Source organism: Ricinus communis, chromosome 1, assembly GCF_019578655.1.
Source record: "Ricinus communis isolate WT05 ecotype wild-type chromosome 1, ASM1957865v1, whole genome shotgun sequence".
In the NCBI taxonomy this organism is placed as follows: Eukaryota; Viridiplantae; Streptophyta; class Magnoliopsida; order Malpighiales; family Euphorbiaceae; genus Ricinus; species Ricinus communis.
Window position 1 is genome coordinate 8,871,571 of NC_063256.1, and position 17,849 is coordinate 8,889,419.

Genomic DNA, 17,849 nt, shown 5'->3' on the forward strand with positions numbered 1-17,849 from the left:
TAATGTAATGCTTGCATCTTTGAGAGGAAGTTTCGTGGGATTTAATGAGTATGTGAGGACAACATAAAAGAGTTGGTAGATACCTTTGAATCCGAAAGTGAGTCCCTTTGAGAAGCACTTTTATTTAAAGTTAGTGATAGATTAACAATTTTAATGGAATCCCCTTTTTTTTTTCTTTTCATAGTTCCTTAATAATATTCAGGTCTCTTTCGCTTTGATTTTCCATGTTAAGAGTACTCCAAGAAAAGGTGTGACAGTCATTCCACTGGATCTCACTACAAGTCTAAAATCACCTAACCCTTCTCATTGTTTTTCTTTTTTTTTATTATTATTATTTTTTAGCAACCCTCACGTTTCATTACAAGCTCAAATTTAGAAAGAAAATAGGCCAAAAATAAAACCTTTTATTGCAGAAAGGAGACATTAAAAGAATGCAAAAGAAATTAATATCTTTTGGGAAATATTTCACACGGAACAAAGGGAACCCAAAACTGTAAAAAAGAAAAAAGAAATATTAGCCAGATGATTTTATAGAATTCATACTATAGGTAATATTGTCATTTTGTGATTTATCGAAAATACATGTTTTTTACATAATAATTTGTGGTGAAATCAATTCAAACAAATGCAATAAACATAAGAGTATCCTAACACTGAAATAACAAAGATAGGAAATAATTTTAAAAAATACTTTTCTAGATTTGGTGTATATCTCCATTTATACATCAAATCGATAGATAATCGACATCTATTCATTAGTTTTAAATGATGAAGTATATGTCAATTATTCAATACCAAAATATAAAATACTCATATATATGTATCACTCTCATATTAATTGTGGTATATACACCAAACTAAGTATTTTCCAATTGTTTATATATTGTACCCTCAATAAAATAAATGATATATGATGATAAAAAGAAGCTCAACTCAAGTCTCACACACTTTCAAAAGCAAAAGGTTCGCTAATGCTTGTAAGACCACGAACGGCTTAAAATTATAAAGAGTAGCTAGGGCATGTTTTATTCTTTGCTCGGAATTGATTTTGTATTAATGGTGACTATATAAGAAATATGGAAAATAATTAGAAACCCATATACTCCCGGCTTTCGGCAAGTGAAGGTGTTTGATTCAACTGATGGGAGAAGTTGATAGCTCATTTTTATCAATAAACTCTATTTTTTAAAAAAAATTGTTGATATATATTTATTTTCTCATGTCAATGCATAATTTGTTTCTCCTTTCTCATTTTCTAATCATGTAACACAATTATATATAAATTTATAATAAAAATAGACTTTAACTTTACAAAAAATATAATAATAGATATTTCATATTATTTTATGTTATATTTTATCATATCAACTATACATTTTTTTATAAAAATAAATATATAAACATAAATTGGCCTAATCAAACGCGGCAGTTTTATAAATTAAGATTGATAAAGAAGCTTTATAAAATCTTTTTTCTTTTGAATTATTTTTATTTCTTATAGATATTTATACTCTATTAAATAAGTGAGTGAAGTATGGACGTTGAGATTTATGATTATATATTAATATATAAATTTTAAAAAGTTAGAAGTTAATTGGTCATATATTATTTTAAATTTAAAATTTTTCTAAAAAAATAATAAGTTGCGGCTGTGAGTCAGCACTAACTCTTAATCTAAAATTAAATTTTTTAATGCTGGATAATTACAAGAGATAATCAATTACTAATTTAATTAATGACAGCTTCATAAGAAATCAAGAAAGTTGCCCTCCCAAATTAACAAGAAAAGATGGAAATAGTTGGAGAAAAATCCAGAACTGGTTTCTTTTTCTACAATCAAATACATGGGATTAGCAAAGAGTGATTGATTACTTAGGTAGGAGAAGAGACAATAAACAAGAAACATCTATGGTTGGAAAGTGCTATTAATCAGGAGTTAGGAGGAGAGCCAAAAATGGTGAGTTGTTTCAAACTTCAAAGCACATGGGGGAGGCAAGAATTGATTATTTGGATTCATTATTTTACAAGAAATGAAACTCAAACAAATAAATAAATAAATGAAAGAGTGAATCAATTGTATTTGGATGGCATATAAAAGAAAAGTCAACTGGCTTCATTATCATTTAGCTGAGATCATCTTCTCTTAACATCCAATTGAACAAAATTTGGCAGCCTGTGAAGCAGGTAACTGGTTGCTTTCAAACTTTGCGGCCTTATTTTGTATGTAAACAATTCAAAAGAAAATAATGTTTTGAAGTGCCACAAGTGGGTTTTCATTCAAGGACAAACATATAACTCTTTCTTTTCTTTCCAATTCAAGGATTTAACATTATATTTTCACATTCTTCCTATAAAATCGATGACTATGTCAATATTTGCAAGTGAAAACAACCAAACTAGAAACTATTCTTTTCTTTACATTAAAAATTGTGATAGTTTTGTATAATATAATATTCATCCACCATTAGGAGTTCAAATATCGTCAAGTAACTAATTCGACCCATTAAATAAAGGGTCACTAATGGTCCAAACAATTGATTCACTCTTTCATTTATTTATTTATTTGTTTGAGTTTTATTTCTTGTAAAATAATCGATCCAAATAATCAATTCTCAAGAGTTATAAAATAATTAAGAATCTTATAAGCGTAGAATTTAAAATAAATAAATAAATAAACAAAGAAATCCTATGATTTAGGCTTTTTTTTAAGCAATAATTATAGTGGGAGTCAACTATTTAGTAGTAGTTGTGATTAAATAAAATGATAACTCATATATACGAATATTTTATATTTTGATATTTAAATAATTAATATATATTCAATTGTATAAACTAATAGTTAGCAAGAATTTCTGAATTTGTTCCTGATCTCTTGCTTACAAAATGTTTATTTTGCTGGATTTCAAATATATATATATATATATATATATATATATATATATTAGTGTATATATATCTAGTTTCCATAAAAAAATTCTAACCATCAAAATGGAAATGAACCATCCAGATTGATTTTCTTGCACACTGATGTTGACGTGGCAAAATCAGAAAACGGGCGCATGCAATAGGAAATAGATCAATAGGGCATATGATTATTATTTCTAAGCAAAATGACATTGTTACAGTAAATTTCACACGCATTCTTGCCCTCTTGATCCGCACTGCTGTCTGCACCAAATCTACCTTCCCTTTCTTTTCCTGACCACGAACAAGCTTTTATTTCTATATAATTAGGAGCCTGCCATTCTAGCAAAGCACCATCACATTGCCACCAATAAGTATATCAAGAAGCTTGGATGCTCCTGTCTGCGGTGACCGACCCACCAAATTCTGTCCTGAGCTAAAAATTCTTGTAATTTGCAATCTTTGACACTTTACAAGTCATTGAATCTTGTTGTCTAGTTAATCCTGCGTTACATATATCAATCTTTCCTGCAGTTTGATCCTGCATTCATTTTGGTCTCAAGTCTCAACCCCTTCTGAAAGTTGACCTTAATATTATTGAGTGATGTAAATTTTATCACAGACCAACTGTTTCTCAATGGCAAATTCATCAAGCCCGTAAAAGCCTATATTCTCACCTTCTTAGTGTTTGAGCCTTACCCTTTTGCAGACAACAGAAAAAAAGAAGAAAATAGAGTTCTTTTCTTTTATAAAACAAAAATTCTTGAGCTCTCGTTGTGATAAAATCATGGAAGAGACTTTCGTCCCTTTGCGCGGAATCAAGAATGATCTTCGGGGAAGATTATTGTGTTATAAGCAAGACTGGACCAGCGGATTCAAAGCAGGTCTCAGGTATTATAATCTTAACTTAAAATGATCAACACTTTCATTTCACCTTTAAGGCCTCAATTTATGGCTCGGTATTAATAAACATACATATTTTCCTTTTTCCTTTCAGGATTCTGGCTCCCACCACTTACATATTCTTTGCTTCAGCGATTCCAGTCATTTCATTTGGGGAACAACTGGAGAGAAATACTGGTATTTGACATCATCTGTCTACATGGTTTTCTCTCTGTCTAGTTTTTCACTTGCATTGAATATTCTTCTTTTATCTAAAAGATTGATGTTGCCACTCCCAAATCACACAGCTTTTCTCAGTTCCTGAACATTTCTTCTTCTTCTTCTTCTTCTTCTTCTTTATTTTTCTGAATGGGGAGAAAAAGATAACCTCTGTCAGAAATTTAGCACATGAAAACTATATGTTATGCTTGCAGATGGAGTATTGACAGCGGTTCAAACCCTAGTATCAACTGCAGTGTGTGGGATCATACACTCTGTCATTGGAGGTCAACCTCTACTGATTTTAGGAGTCGCAGAGCCTACTGTCATCATGTACACATTTATGTTTAACTTCGTCAAGGAGAGACCTGATTTGGGCCGGGATTTGTTTCTAGCATGGACTGGCTGGTGAACTTATCGACAATAATCTGTTACGCAATCTTGCTTTTTTATATGCTATCTCAATAGCTGTTTGACAAAAATCAACTGTTCATAATTTGCCGCAGGGTATGCGTCTGGACCGCAATCCTGCTTTTCTTGCTGGCTATCCTAGGAGCCTGTTCCATTATCAATAGGTTTACCCGGGTGGCAGGGGAGTTGTTTGGTCTTCTTATCGCAATGCTGTTCATGCAGCAAGCTGTTAAAGTAAATAGTAGTAGATTGCTTTAAGAATTTCCAGTAATTTGTAGCTATAGTCTCCCCTGGCAAAATTAGCTAATCTCTGATTAATTGACCTTGTCTTTTCAGGGACTCGTCGATGAATTTCGCATCCCACAAAGGGAAGATCGAAAATCAATAGAGTTTATAGCTTCTTGGAGGTTTGCAAATGGAATGTTTGCTTTAGTTCTTTCATTTGGCCTGCTGTTCACTGCACTAAGAAGCAGAAAGGCAAGGTCATGGCGCTATGGGACTGGTATGTATGAACAAAAATCTAATAAAAGCTTCTTGATCTCTAACATTGCTAAAGGAGTTGGCAACGATTTGTTTGCTATTAGAATATATATAAAAATGATATCTTCTTTTGTTTAATAAAAAAGAAAAAAGAAAGACTTAAAAGTGGTTGCTTTCACAGGTTGGCTTAGAAGCTTGATGGCAGATTATGGTGTGCCCCTCATGGTATTAGTGTGGACAGGTGTTTCCTATATTCCATCCGGAAGCGTTCCAAAAGGGATCCCTCGCCGTCTTTTCAGCCCCAATCCATGGTCCCCTGGTGCATATGAGAATTGGACTGTCATTAAAGCATGTTTCTTTCACATGTACTTCATATTTCTTTTTATAATTTGTCGATAATTTATTTTCAACCTGATGACTAACGATTATTCAATCTTACAGGACATGCTAAATGTTCCAGTATTCTACATAATCGGGGCTTTTATTCCTGCAACGATGATTGCAGTGCTTTACTACTTTGATCATAGTGTAGCATCTCAACTTGCTCAACAGAAAGAGTTCAATCTGAGAAAGCCACCTTCTTACCACTATGACTTGCTTCTTCTGGGGTTCTTGGTACATAGAAATATTTTCTCGCTTTTCTTTCTCAAATGGAAATTTCCCTTTAGGCTTCTTCTCTTCAAATTTGGTGATCTTAAACATGTTTCATTCATGTTTTCAGACTTTATTATGTGGGCTTCTTGGAATTCCTCCATCAAATGGAGTCATCCCACAGTCCCCAATGCATACAAAGAGTTTGGCCACTCTTAAGCATCAGGTAATCTAAACTTCCCAATCCTGTAATCTTTGTTCAAATATATGAATCTCATCAGCAAATTCTTTTTCTGACAACATCCTCTTCTCATCATATCCAGTTGCTTCGCAGTCGACTTGTTGCAACAGCACGCCAAAGTATAAGAAAGAACGCCAGCTTGGGACAATTGTATGGAAATATGAAAGAAGCTTATCAGCAAATGCAGACACCATTGATCTACCAACAGCCCTCTGAAGTACGATTATAGTCTTCTCTTTTCTTGGTTCCGTTTTTCCTTGAGACAACATAATCGGTCCTGGTTGCTTGGTCAGGATTATATAAGAATGCATGTATTGAATTTCAAGATTGTTAGTCTAGACGAAGTCAAGTAAACATTGTCAAAACTCTTGAGCAGGGTCTGAAAGAATTTAAAGAATCGACCATCCAAGTAGCTTCCTGTACTGGCCATATTGACGCCCCAGTTGATGAGACAGTATTTGACATCGAAAAGGAGATAGACGATCTATTGCCTGTTGAAGTGAAAGAACAGCGTCTGAGTAACTTGCTTCAAGCCACAATGGTTGGAGGATGTGTTGCAGCCATGCCTTTTCTTAAAAAGATCCCAACTTCAGTCCTCTGGGGTTACTTTGCCTTCATGGCTATTGAAAGCTTGCCTGGAAATCAATTCTGGGAAAGGATATTACTTCTCTTCACCGCACCGAGCAGAAGATACAAGTAAAAACTTCAAATTCATTTCTTCCATTTACCTTTTTCTTCAAATCCCCTATTCTTCTTATCTTCTTGATGTGTAACTCTTCTTTTTTTAAAATTTCTGACAGGGTTCTTGAGGAGTATCATGCCACGTTTGTGGAAACAGTGCCTTTCAAGACAATTGCAATGTTTACAATCTTCCAAACATTTTATTTGCTGATATGTTTTGGTCTAACTTGGGTTCCAATAGCCGGCGTCATGTTTCCCCTGATGATCATGCTTCTAGTTCCAGTAAGACAATACTTCCTTCCAAAATTATTTAAAGGAGCACATCTTCAGGACTTAGATGCGGCAGAGTATGAAGAGGCACCAGCTTTACCATACACTCTTGCAACAGTAAGACTATTTCAAGTCCAAATAGAAAATTAATCCAAAGTATTCTTTTACTCGCCACATTCATAATTTCTCGGTCAATGTTTACAGGAGTCAGAGCTAGGAGCAGGAGCTGTTCAGGCAGGAGATGGAGAGATTTTAGACGAGGTTATAACTAGAAGTCGCGGAGAGTTCAGGCATATGAGCAGTCCTAAAATCACAAGCTCAACTGCAACACCTGCAAATGATCCAAAAAGCCATCAAAGCCCTCGTTTCTCATCCTCATATAGTCCAAGATTAAGTGAACTAAGAGGGGAGAAAAGTCCCAAGGCAAGTGGAAAAGGGGCTAAGAGTCCAAGAACTCCAGAACTAGGACTGTCTAAGCTAGGGAAGAGTCCTTCAAGTTCTGCACAAAATTAGTGCAGAAAATTTGGTATCTCTAGCTGTTAGTAAGTTGAGGTAATTTGGATTGGTTTATTTGCTTTAAGTGTCTCGTTTTGGTTGGAATTGCTGTAAAATCTTGGTTCTTAAATGCTCTTAGATGTCTTTTAGAGCAAGTCTGCAAACTTCGACAAGTATACTAATGTATATTGCTCATTTCCAGAGTAATCTGTTAATATCTGAATTAATCAAGATAGTGCTTTAAACTAAACATCATAATTTGTAACTCAATAAAACCGTGTTCTCCATATTCCATGCCAGCTACAAGCATCTTCCTCTTTTGTTTCTGGTAATCGGACTCTGACTTATATGGTTCGAGGTTGTGACTTCGAAGTCCTAAACGATTGGTCCAATACTACTAAAACAAAGCTCGTTGCTCCGGTTTAACATTTACCGACATGGCCAAGGACTGTGTTGTTCTAAGTAATTGTATAAGCAAGGGCACGAGCTCGATCTGGAGTCTGAACTGGACCTGTCCAACTCCAAGTTTAATGCTGTGGCATTGAATCATACAGATTTAGCTGAGGCTCTCTCTGTTATAAAAAAAGAATAGGGCGCTTTAAAATTTTGTTAAAAATATTTTTTTTCCCTTGTCAAATGAAACAGTAAACTAATTCTAGGGAATATGACCTGTTGGTCCAAAAGTTATGTTTGGGACATTCATGAACTGGTACAGGAAAAAGGAAATATTTTATAAGGGAATTACAGTTGCAGATTCATCCGCCCAAGTAATAACAGTGTTCATTTTTTAGATCATTTTGTACCGTTAAGGGCCATCGATCACGTAATTAAAAAGAAAAAATTACGTGTTTATTTATTGAGTTAATTTGTAAAAAGAAATGAAATTGTTATATTTACAAAGATTCTAATAGTTATTTTTTACCACATTTTTCTCTTTTAGTATTTTTTGCTAGCAAATAGGAGGGCTCGATGATGCCATAATACAAGGAAATCCAATTGCAAAGGCTCGATGAAATAAGGAACAATACCAATTTCTGATTGTGATGGTTTATTTGATTCGGACATTATTCTTTTTGAACTGTAGTTTCGTAGATTAAGTTTACGTAGGCTTCCAAATAATGTTGGCAGAACTGAAGGCTACGGCTTAAATTCCATAATGCAGGAGGGCCAATACCAATGCCCTGGAGCCTGGAATGGACCATTGGGTCCTGCCACTAAGCCGACTGACGACTGGATGGGACCTATTAATAGACCCATGAGATTGCTACTACCTGTCTGTCGGAAGAATGAATTTAATTCTAGATTGTCCTAGTGCATCAACCATATCTGTTTTTTGTTTGCATTTCATTCATAAGGATCCAACTCAAAGGTCAGCTCTTCAATAAAAGCATGTTTTTAGTTTTAGAACAGCTAGCTCTAAAAAAGAAAAGAAAAAGAAAATAAAAGTTGTGGTCATAAATTTTTGCCATCAAGCTCTCGAGTGGACAGAAGAAGAAGAAGAAGAGACATATAGGACCTACAAATTCTCAATTGCAAAGAGGAATTTTGGTGAACAGGGTTCGGCGTTTTGCTGCTTTTATGGCATAGGAAAAAAAGGCCAATGAGATTGAAGATATGTGTTACTTCTTTTTATAGCATCCTTTTGTGTTGTGGCAGCACGTCTGTCTTTATTATGGTTTATGAAGGTTAGGTCTCTTTCTAATAATTTCAGTATCTTTGTCTTGTGTTTATAATTCACTGATACATTCCAAAACATAATGCCATTTCATTCCTATCCGATCATAAATGAGTGCAGACTTGACAATGGAGTTGACCATAGCCACGTGAGCTTCTTACTTTATTATCTAGTATATTTGGTTTTTGAGGTTGAAAGCGAACCAGTTTTGTGAAACTTGGGTGATTCAGTTGTCTGGATCACCCTTTTTCCAGGAGCACGAAAATGATACTATTAAAGAAAACAGGAATAAATATAAGAAAATATTTACTTAGTCTTACTTTATGTTTCTTTTATACATTAAAATCAATCAGTTTTTGACACATAAGATATGGTAGAAGAATTTGGTCCAGAGGTTCCATCAAGAAAACTATATATGACAATAGCCAAACATATGATTTCTTTCTAAGATGTGGCAAAGAACGAAGATGCTTGGGAATTGACAATCCACCCAACTGTGTTTTACTTTTTTTCTTTTAAGAACAGACAATCACTGAATCTAAAACAATTTACCATAAATGCCACACTCATAACCTGCAGATATATGTCAGTATGTGTAATATTTCCTAACTGTACTATAACATGTAAAAGATTAAATGACAATAAACCAGGTCCATATAAACTTCTTCTTTTTTTTTTAAAAGAAAAAAGAGTCTGCTTAACCTTCTGCTATCATATATATATATATAGTCAAATCGAAGAACAGTATAAGAAGAGGAGAGCAAATTAAAAGAAAGGGAAAAAGATAAGGCTTAGGTAAACGAAGTGTTTTAGGTTTCTTGGAACAAATAAATGTAAATACTTAATAGCTAGTTACCTTGAACAAAACACATTAAAGTGAGAGATTGAGATCTAAATCATCAGGTTTTTCTGTTTTGGGTTGTTCTTGATCCTTAGAAGAAGTAGGAACCATGACTATATCATTATTATCACTAGTATTGCCTTTCAAACGTGCATGATCTGCTGCAAAATCTTCCCATGTGAAGGACGGGGTCCAACTTGAATCTGATGATGATTTCATTTCTCTTTGTTTTACGTTTTCTTTACCTTTTGCTTTCTCCTTCGGATTGCTTAATCCGGTAACCAACATTTGATTCTGAGCATCTCGAAGATTTCTAATTATGCTATAGAACATATTGATCTTCTTCTCCTCATCCTCTACATCTTCTTCACCAATGGCCCCCCTCTCCCTTCTTTCTAACTCAGTATTCTTTCTTTTCTTCATCATTTCATTAACGAGTTGTTTGTACTTTAGTCTCAAATACATATGATTTTCATAATGTAGTAAAGCGAAGACTATAGACAATGGACTTTGGCCAACATTAAATAAAGACCAAGAAGTTGGTGCAAAATGTTACTAGGAAACAACCTTTTAATTTAATTAACGCTTGAACTGACCAACATAGCCTTTAAAATACCCCTCACGACAACAGCTACATTGGATTTTCATTGGTTATTCTGGGCAACTTAAATTAATGGTTATATCACCATCATATAATTTCAGTATGAATACGAATCCCCAGTCAGAAGTATATGTCATGTTTTTGTTGTATATTAACAAATAAAATAACAGATAAAAAAATAAAAACAAAATAATAAATTTAGCTTGTTATACAGCACTCCTAGTACACTAAAATTTGCCACTTTCAGAGCCCAATCACTGTATTAACCTGTAAAAAGGATAAATTATAGGTATTTTTTAGTACTCAAGGAGGAGAAAAGAAAAAGGGATTCGAGACAATAAGATGCGTGTATTTTACCCAGAAAAGCAGTGGAAGTGTGACTTTGGTGACCCACCTAACGAGCAATGGCCGTCGCCTTCTAAACAGTCTCTTAGAAAGTGCAAGAAAAACGACATGTTTTTAAGTTAAAGTAAGGATTAAACTATACGTTAAGCATGAATATGACATAAGCTTAGATTCTCTTTGTCTAGTTTATCTACCCACTTTCTACTGTTCTAAGGAGCTTAGCCCAAAATATGATAGGCTCAGCCTATTTGTTGAAGATAGCCCAACTAATATGGCGGATGAGAACTCGGCAGGTTTTGAGAATGGACTCATTGTTAGCATGGACAGAATATCAGAAGCAACTTAATCCACAAACAAACTTTAACAATTGAAGCCGGTCAATATAAGGAGGCTCATTTAGTGATGAATCCTTATTAGCGACTTAGTCTTCTTCTTCTTCTGTTTTACATTCTTGCTTGCTCTAATAGTATTTCTATACTTTGAATGTTTTAAATTTGAGTAATAACAGAGTTACATGTATTTAAAATTCAATAAGTATTTAATATATGTATTGTTGGACTAATAATTGTTATATACAGTCAGAGTAAATCAAAATATTCTTTCTATATATATTCTCAAATAACTTTTTCTTAATTTTTAAAAAGTGACCATATAATTAAGAGATATTATATTTCAACAATTTATTTTTAGATCTTAATGGTGCAAATACATATGTGATCCTGATATTCATTCACCAAATGCGAAAGAACATTAATCTGTGTCATAATGATAATAGAATTTCCATTGGAGTCCGCCTCCAGAATAATCAGAGAGCCCGCACAAGAAAATCAGGGGCGTTTGTATTAGTACTTTTTAATTGCCATATGCTTTTATGTGCAGAAATACTTTTTGTAAATTTATCTTTACGAGTGTCGTGAGTGGAAGACTCTCTCTGTACCTTCTAAAATCGTGCAATATTCTCCCACAAAGACATGGAATTAGACTACTGCCTTGTTTGGGAATAAAGAATTATGAGACTCACACCCGCACGCTATCAATTTTGCACATCTGCAGCTTCTCTGCTATTCTCAAACAATTGATTAGCCTGGCCCAACCTCTTTATCACCTCCCTCTTATTCTCAATTCAGTTTTGGGATTATTGCAAATTTGGCATCCTTGATTTTTAAATTCTTTTCTATTTTAGTATTTGAAAAACTTTTTTCCTCAATCAAATTAGTACTAGCTGATTTTGTCAAGTACCCATTAGGCACTTTATATTTAGGGGTCATTTGGTTTGTAGAACATTGAGTGTAATTTTTATTATTGGTGTTTAATTTATGAAAAATTATTCTAAAATCGGAATGAGATTATCTATTGATGGGAATCACTCGTTCTCCCCTTTCTTATAAGGAATGAAAAGTTTATTTATGTATCAATCAAGTCCAATTGATTATAAACTGTCAAACAAATGAACTAATAATTTTTCATTCATTCTAATATTATTTTTTATATTTTTATCGCATACAATACAAATTAAACGTTTTAACTATAATTAAGTATTATTATTAGTATCAACAATGATTAATTTGATTTCTATTTTTTACTAAACTAAATAATATATAAAATATAAAATAGCACATCCCCACCTTTTTTTTTCTCTTCTTTTTCAAAATTCAATCTCTTTTAAACATTTTAACAAACATTTTATGGGTATCAGTCAAATATACAACACACACTTTATAGATTTCACTCAAATTTATCTCATCAATACAGAAAAAGTAATAAAATATTTCTTATTTGTCCTTTAATTTACTCCTGCTCGTTATTAAAAGGATCAAGTTAGTTACATGTTGCAGCTTTGAAGTCATGATGGGGTGTAACAAAATGACACTAATAAACATCGATAGCCACTGATGCGGTGAAGAAATTTAAGTCCCCTTTGTTTGGGAAAAAAGTGGGTGGTGAGGGAGGAGAAAATTAGGAGAGAAAAAGTGTGAGAGAAAAAAGAGATCAGAAAATTAACCCCATGTAATATTTTCATCAAGATGATAAAGCAATATCTATCGAAATAAGAGAGTAGAAAAAAGAAGAGTGAATGGAGAGGTAATCACCAGCTCCCGACAGGAAAAGAGTGGTATTTGATAGCTTGTTTATTATCAATTTGCTGATTCTTCCATTAGTTTATCAAACAGATAAAATTAACCGTCTGGAAATAAGTAACTATTCGCTAGCTCTTAACACCAGAGTCAAAAAAATCTCCATTATACTATATTACTAGTGAAAATAATTTAATAATGTCCATTAGATTGATCTCGTTAGAATATTAATTTTTTTATTACAATCGATAGTCGAATAATGAAATTAAAAATTATTAAATTTCAAATTACAGTATTACATAGTGAATACAGTTATATTCTTGTGAACTGAAAGATAAATCAGTTTAAATAATATGAGGTGGAAAAGGAATAATGTAATTCCACAAAGGGGCAAATTAAGTAGCATCTCTACCTTTTTACACACTTATTATCATCACCCTGGTATCTCTACTGCACTTGGGTTGAGGACAATCGTTTCCTTACTCTTCCAACAGTTTTTCATACTTGGGTTTTAACTTATGGTAGCTGTATAAGATCAAGCTAATCATGCGGTACTGGAAAGAAAGATTTATAAAATCCTCAGTCTCAAGTGCACTCTTAGCCCACAAATAATTCAGATAAAAAAGACCCACATATGTTTCTGATTAAGAGAAAACACCCACTAGTAATTCTGTGTAGCTGATACATGTCCCCACGCCACAACCTGGCAACAAACAAGAGGAGAAGCAATGTTGCTTGCTGTTCAAAACTGACGGCATACCAGAAATATTTCATCATGCACATGGCCCCTAACAATTATTTGCCAAAATCGACCCTACACATTTCTGACCGCCCATTCCTAACCGTAATAAGTAATTCTGTCCAGTTAGAAATTATTTCCTAATTATAAATATTTGTTATTGTCTATATATTAAATTAATAAATAATTAGTATATATTTATTTTTTTATTAGTTATTTCTATTTTGAAATTAAAAATTTTATATATTTATTATTTTTATATATTTAATATAATATTAACTTTTTCTATTTGATTTTTATATCAGAATAGATGTAATAATTAATAACAATACAAGAATAAATTAGTCTAATTTAGCTGGTTTTTTTATATAATTAATTCTATTAAAAACTTTTTTAATCTGAATAAATCACTAAAAAATAAAATTTAAAAAATTTATAATTTATTATGATATAGAATTTATTTTTACCCTATAGAGTAATATTGTAGAAGATTTTAATGCATATAAAATATGGATAATAAATTATATTTTCAGATTTTTATATATAATGAATTATTATATATTATTATTACCTGTTTCTTAATTTTCTTTTTCATTCTGTAACAATCGTTATCTATTTTGAAATTTCTGTCGTCAACCTCGATCGCAGGTTGATTCTTAATTAATTAAAATGATGGCTAACACAAAAATGTTAGTTAACGTCATTCTGCAATATTGTATTATACAAGAAGAATGTTAGATTCATAAAATAAAATAGATTAAACTATATTTTAGAGGAATGTTATCATCAACCCATTACTGCTCTTAACTAAATTAAGGAACAAGAACAGATTTATATATTACAGGGTGAGTTTAAGATCTAAACCACCGTCTTTCTCTGGTTGTTTCTTTTCTTGTTTCTGGTTACAGGGACGAGGGAAGATCACAGGAGGCCTTGATCTGAACTGAATTTCCTCAGTGAAATCTTCCCATTCAAAAGAGGGAACCCAACTGGGATGTTCTTCATTTAACCTTCTAATCTTGTTTTTCCTCTTCTCCTCTTCTTGCACTTCATCCTTTCTTCTGTTTCGAGCTTCCCGGATCCTCCGAATTAAGGCAAAAAACTCCTCCACCTTCTGGTCTTCCTGTTCATCGTCTTCATCAGCATTGCAGACACTGCCCTCATCAGTTATTTTCCCATTCTCCATTTTCCTGATTACAAGAAAAGGAATAGAAAACAGAAGGAAATGACGCGTTAAATATATCAACTTTCTAGATGGTGTTTGCTTGTTTGTTTTCTTGAATTCCTGAACGGGGCAATTTATAGGGACTGTGATTTTCAAGTTGTGGAGAAAGACGAAACTGCCCTGCCGGCTTGAATAGACTACAGAGGATGTAATGTGTGAAGACCTTTTGGGTAGGAAAACTGGGGAATCGATGGGTTAGGTTTGGGCAACGTCAGCATGGATACGTAAGGAAGAATACGGGCAGTATAACGTAACGTTAGCGTAATCTGGTGACGTAGAATAGATGATATCAGCTAAGGCTGCCTTGCCTGTACTCTTGCGTTCTCTTTCTTCTTAGTCTAATCATAGGATGCGCCATGTCAATTATTTTGACCACTTACGAAAGCATCCTAATTTGGACTTTTGTTATAATTATTAATTAGCAGGAGGAATGACTTGCCAACTGAAAATTGTTAAGAATGAAAGCATAAAATTGTATAAAATTGGACTTTTTAAAGTTTTTAAACAATTGGATAAAATTGTTAAGAAGTATAAAATTCAGGATTTAATTGATAATTAAACCTAAAAGAAATGAGCAACGTCAAAAATGGATATTATCAAATCGAGTAAAACATTATTGGATTAAAATTTGATATGATTCAAAATTTAGAATGAAAGCATATTATCAAGCATTATTTTTAAAATTTTAGGGTCGCTCTACATTTTATGTACTCAATTTTATTTAAATTCAATTCAATTAATTTATATAAAAAAATCAAACTCAATTGAGCCTAATTCTTAAATTTCAAATTAAACTTAATTAGTATAAAAATAATAAAATCATATAATAATAAAAATTTAATTAAACTCATGAATTTATATAGCGAAGTATTATAGAAGTTGAATTCAACCTATAAAATTACTTAAATAATTTGACTCGATTAAGATTGAATTAATTTCATGTGTATTCAGAATAATTGGTGAGGTAGCTTTACTTGTTTACTTCCCTAAAACGCCAGTGTATCTTTTACTTGGTTGTTAGCTATACGCAATGTTTACAAAGTGAACCTTAAAAGCTAAGAAATTATATTAAAAGTAGGATGCAATTCTTCACTCAACCATCAACGCAACCTTTATCACAAGCCTTCAATATTTTTCGAGATCTATGTCATTAGTAGATTTAAAATATTATAAATAAGGAATTATGATAGGCCTTTTGTATTAGATATTCTACATTAATTATAAAATTAGATATACTAAAAGTGAAAAAGAACATAAATAATTTATAAAGTTAAGATATAACTATAACTTTCAATTCTATTAGTTAGTTGAACTATACACTATCCATTCACTTAACTTTTATTTTATAATTAATTCAATATCTAATAGAGCAAATCTAGTCTTAACTTTTTAATTTTTTAAAATAATGTTAATTTTAAGTGACAATAAGACGTTAAATTTAAATTGCAGTTGCACTTGAGAGAGAATATTAGAGATCTCATGTTACTTAACAAATTTAAAGATATAAATAATTTATAAGAGTTAAAATCTAACCGATTAGATAATTAATTATAATTATTTTAAAATTAGTCAACTCTAAACCCAATTTTATTAATTAGATTCTATATTTAATGATATGCCATTTTTAGTACTCGCAAGGGCACAAACCGTTTCTATAGTAAAGGTAAGTTCACCGCGAGGTCGATCTCTCAATAAACTATGAGGTCAATTATTATAAAGACTAATTATCAACACAAAGCAATAAAAGTAAATCTAAACACTCTAAATTAGTATGTTAAGAGGATAATATTCATAAAGTAAAGTAACTAAATAATAAACAAATATGTAATATAAATGCAAATGCTTATGATCTAAAACTATATGCTAAAGATAATATTTAGTCTAGCCATTTACTTAGTAATCTCCTTCTTTATTTTAAGCCTAGATCTAATGAATGAGATGGTGGTGTGTCTTTTTTCCTAAATCACTCAAGCTAATGATGCAACCTAGGTTTCTTATACCAACATAGATTAAAGTAAATATGATGTTTCTAATACTTTTAACCTAAATATGTTCATAACAATTATTATTGCTAAATTAATATGATGGTTAATTAACAAATATAACTGAAACTAATAAAGATATGAAAGTAAAGAAATCATTCATTAAATAAATAAATAATAAGGTTCATACAAAAGTAAAAAGGCTAAACTAAACACTTATGAAAACTAGCCTAACATATTTAACTCAATGATCATAGTATCAAATAAAAAGACATAAAAACGTAAAAACTCCTTCTAGATCAAGAATTTCTTTAAGTATGAAGAAGATTGGTCATCATTCTCAACTTCTTGAAAAAGCTCCTTAGATCCTAAAAAGAGTAATAAAAACTAAAACTATATGTTTATGGAAAACTGTAGAAAATTATGGAAAGAATAATGGTAGCAGGTGTAGAGAGCATGTAGGAGAAAACTCCCCTCTTTTATTAGGTCCTTATAGAGAGAGAGATATATATATATATATAAGAGTTATCTTCTATATAAATCTCTGTAGAGATTAGTGTACTAAAATATATACATAAATTATCTCAAAATGGTAAGGTAATACATGAAAACATTAATTACATCTACATTAAGTTTTTGAATTTTTATTTTTAATAAAAAAAAGTTATTGCCAATATGATTTTATGGTGAAAAGAATGATAAAATAATCTCATAATGGAACCTAGTCATTAATTAATTACGTTGGTATGTGAGGGCCCAACTGTATGTAGCCAAAAGAAAAGAACAAAAAGAAAGGGCCTAACCATAATTCGCCTTTCTCCGGCTCAGCTTTGTGTCTATCGTTGTTCCAGTTGCATCCAATCTATGTCGTTGATTTGATTTTATTAGGGATTATCTGCTTCTTGAAGAAGCAAGATATAAACAGAAATAAAAATAATAATCTTTAAGTGCTTTTTAGCCTGATTTTATTTAAAATAAAATTATTTTATTTTATTTTAAACACAATTAAATTTTTAATTAGCTTAAATTTTATTTTTTAAATTTTATAAATAAAAATGGCTGGTAATCTGTTAAACTCTTTATAATTTTTTAATTATAAAAATAATTAATATTTTATGAAAATTATAATTTTTTATATTTTTTTCACAAATATATTAATTTTTCGTAAGTGTTACTAATTGTAAAAAAAGAA

The 17,849-nt window shown here is 31.7% G+C and overlaps 3 protein-coding genes across 3 annotated transcripts; 1 reads left to right on the forward strand and 2 right to left on the reverse strand.

The window, feature by feature from the left end:
* Positions 1-3,151: 3,151 nt before the first annotated feature.
* LOC8265917 (boron transporter 1) lies at positions 3,152-7,424 on the forward strand. Its single transcript, XM_002515178.4, has 12 exons — positions 3,152-3,795; positions 3,902-3,984; positions 4,221-4,413; positions 4,512-4,650; positions 4,753-4,918; positions 5,078-5,244; positions 5,338-5,511; positions 5,618-5,713; positions 5,811-5,945; positions 6,105-6,424; positions 6,529-6,796; positions 6,884-7,424. The coding sequence occupies exons 1-12, from the start codon at positions 3,692-3,694 to the stop codon at positions 7,190-7,192; spliced, it is 2,154 nt and encodes a 717-aa protein (XP_002515224.1). The 5' UTR covers positions 3,152-3,691; the 3' UTR covers positions 7,193-7,424.
* Positions 7,425-9,645: 2,221 nt separating this feature from the next.
* Positions 9,646-10,696, reverse strand: LOC112534111. The gene has a single exon (XM_025156692.2). It carries the CDS (start codon positions 10,153-10,155, stop codon positions 9,721-9,723), a length of 435 nt encoding a protein of 144 aa, XP_025012460.1. The 5' UTR covers positions 10,156-10,696; the 3' UTR covers positions 9,646-9,720.
* A 3,493-nt stretch (positions 10,697-14,189) lies between these two features.
* LOC8265915 (protein NIM1-INTERACTING 1) lies at positions 14,190-14,740 on the reverse strand. The gene has a single exon (XM_002515176.3). It carries the CDS (start codon positions 14,634-14,636, stop codon positions 14,289-14,291), a length of 348 nt encoding a protein of 115 aa, XP_002515222.2. The 5' UTR covers positions 14,637-14,740; the 3' UTR covers positions 14,190-14,288.
* Positions 14,741-17,849: the final 3,109 nt, after the last annotated feature.

What these genes read in the sequence shown, in the direction of transcription:
- LOC8265917 (XM_002515178.4), top strand. Translation starts at nt 3,692, where the DNA reads ATGGAAGAGACTTTCGTCCCTTTGCGCGGAATCAAGAATGATCTTCGG. An exon ending in TCATGCAGCAAGCTGTTAAA is followed by an intron (nt 4,651 to 4,752) that starts GTAAATAGTAGT and finishes TTGTCTTTTCAG; the next exon opens with GGACTCGTCGATGAATTTCG. An exon ending in AGAATTGGACTGTCATTAAA is followed by an intron (nt 5,245 to 5,337) that starts GCATGTTTCTTT and finishes TCAATCTTACAG; the next exon opens with GACATGCTAAATGTTCCAGT.
- LOC112534111 (XM_025156692.2), bottom strand. Translation starts at nt 10,155, where the DNA reads ATGTATTTGAGACTAAAGTACAAACAACTCGTTAATGAAATGATGAAG.
- LOC8265915 (XM_002515176.3), bottom strand. Translation starts at nt 14,636, where the DNA reads ATGGAGAATGGGAAAATAACTGATGAGGGCAGTGTCTGCAATGCTGAT.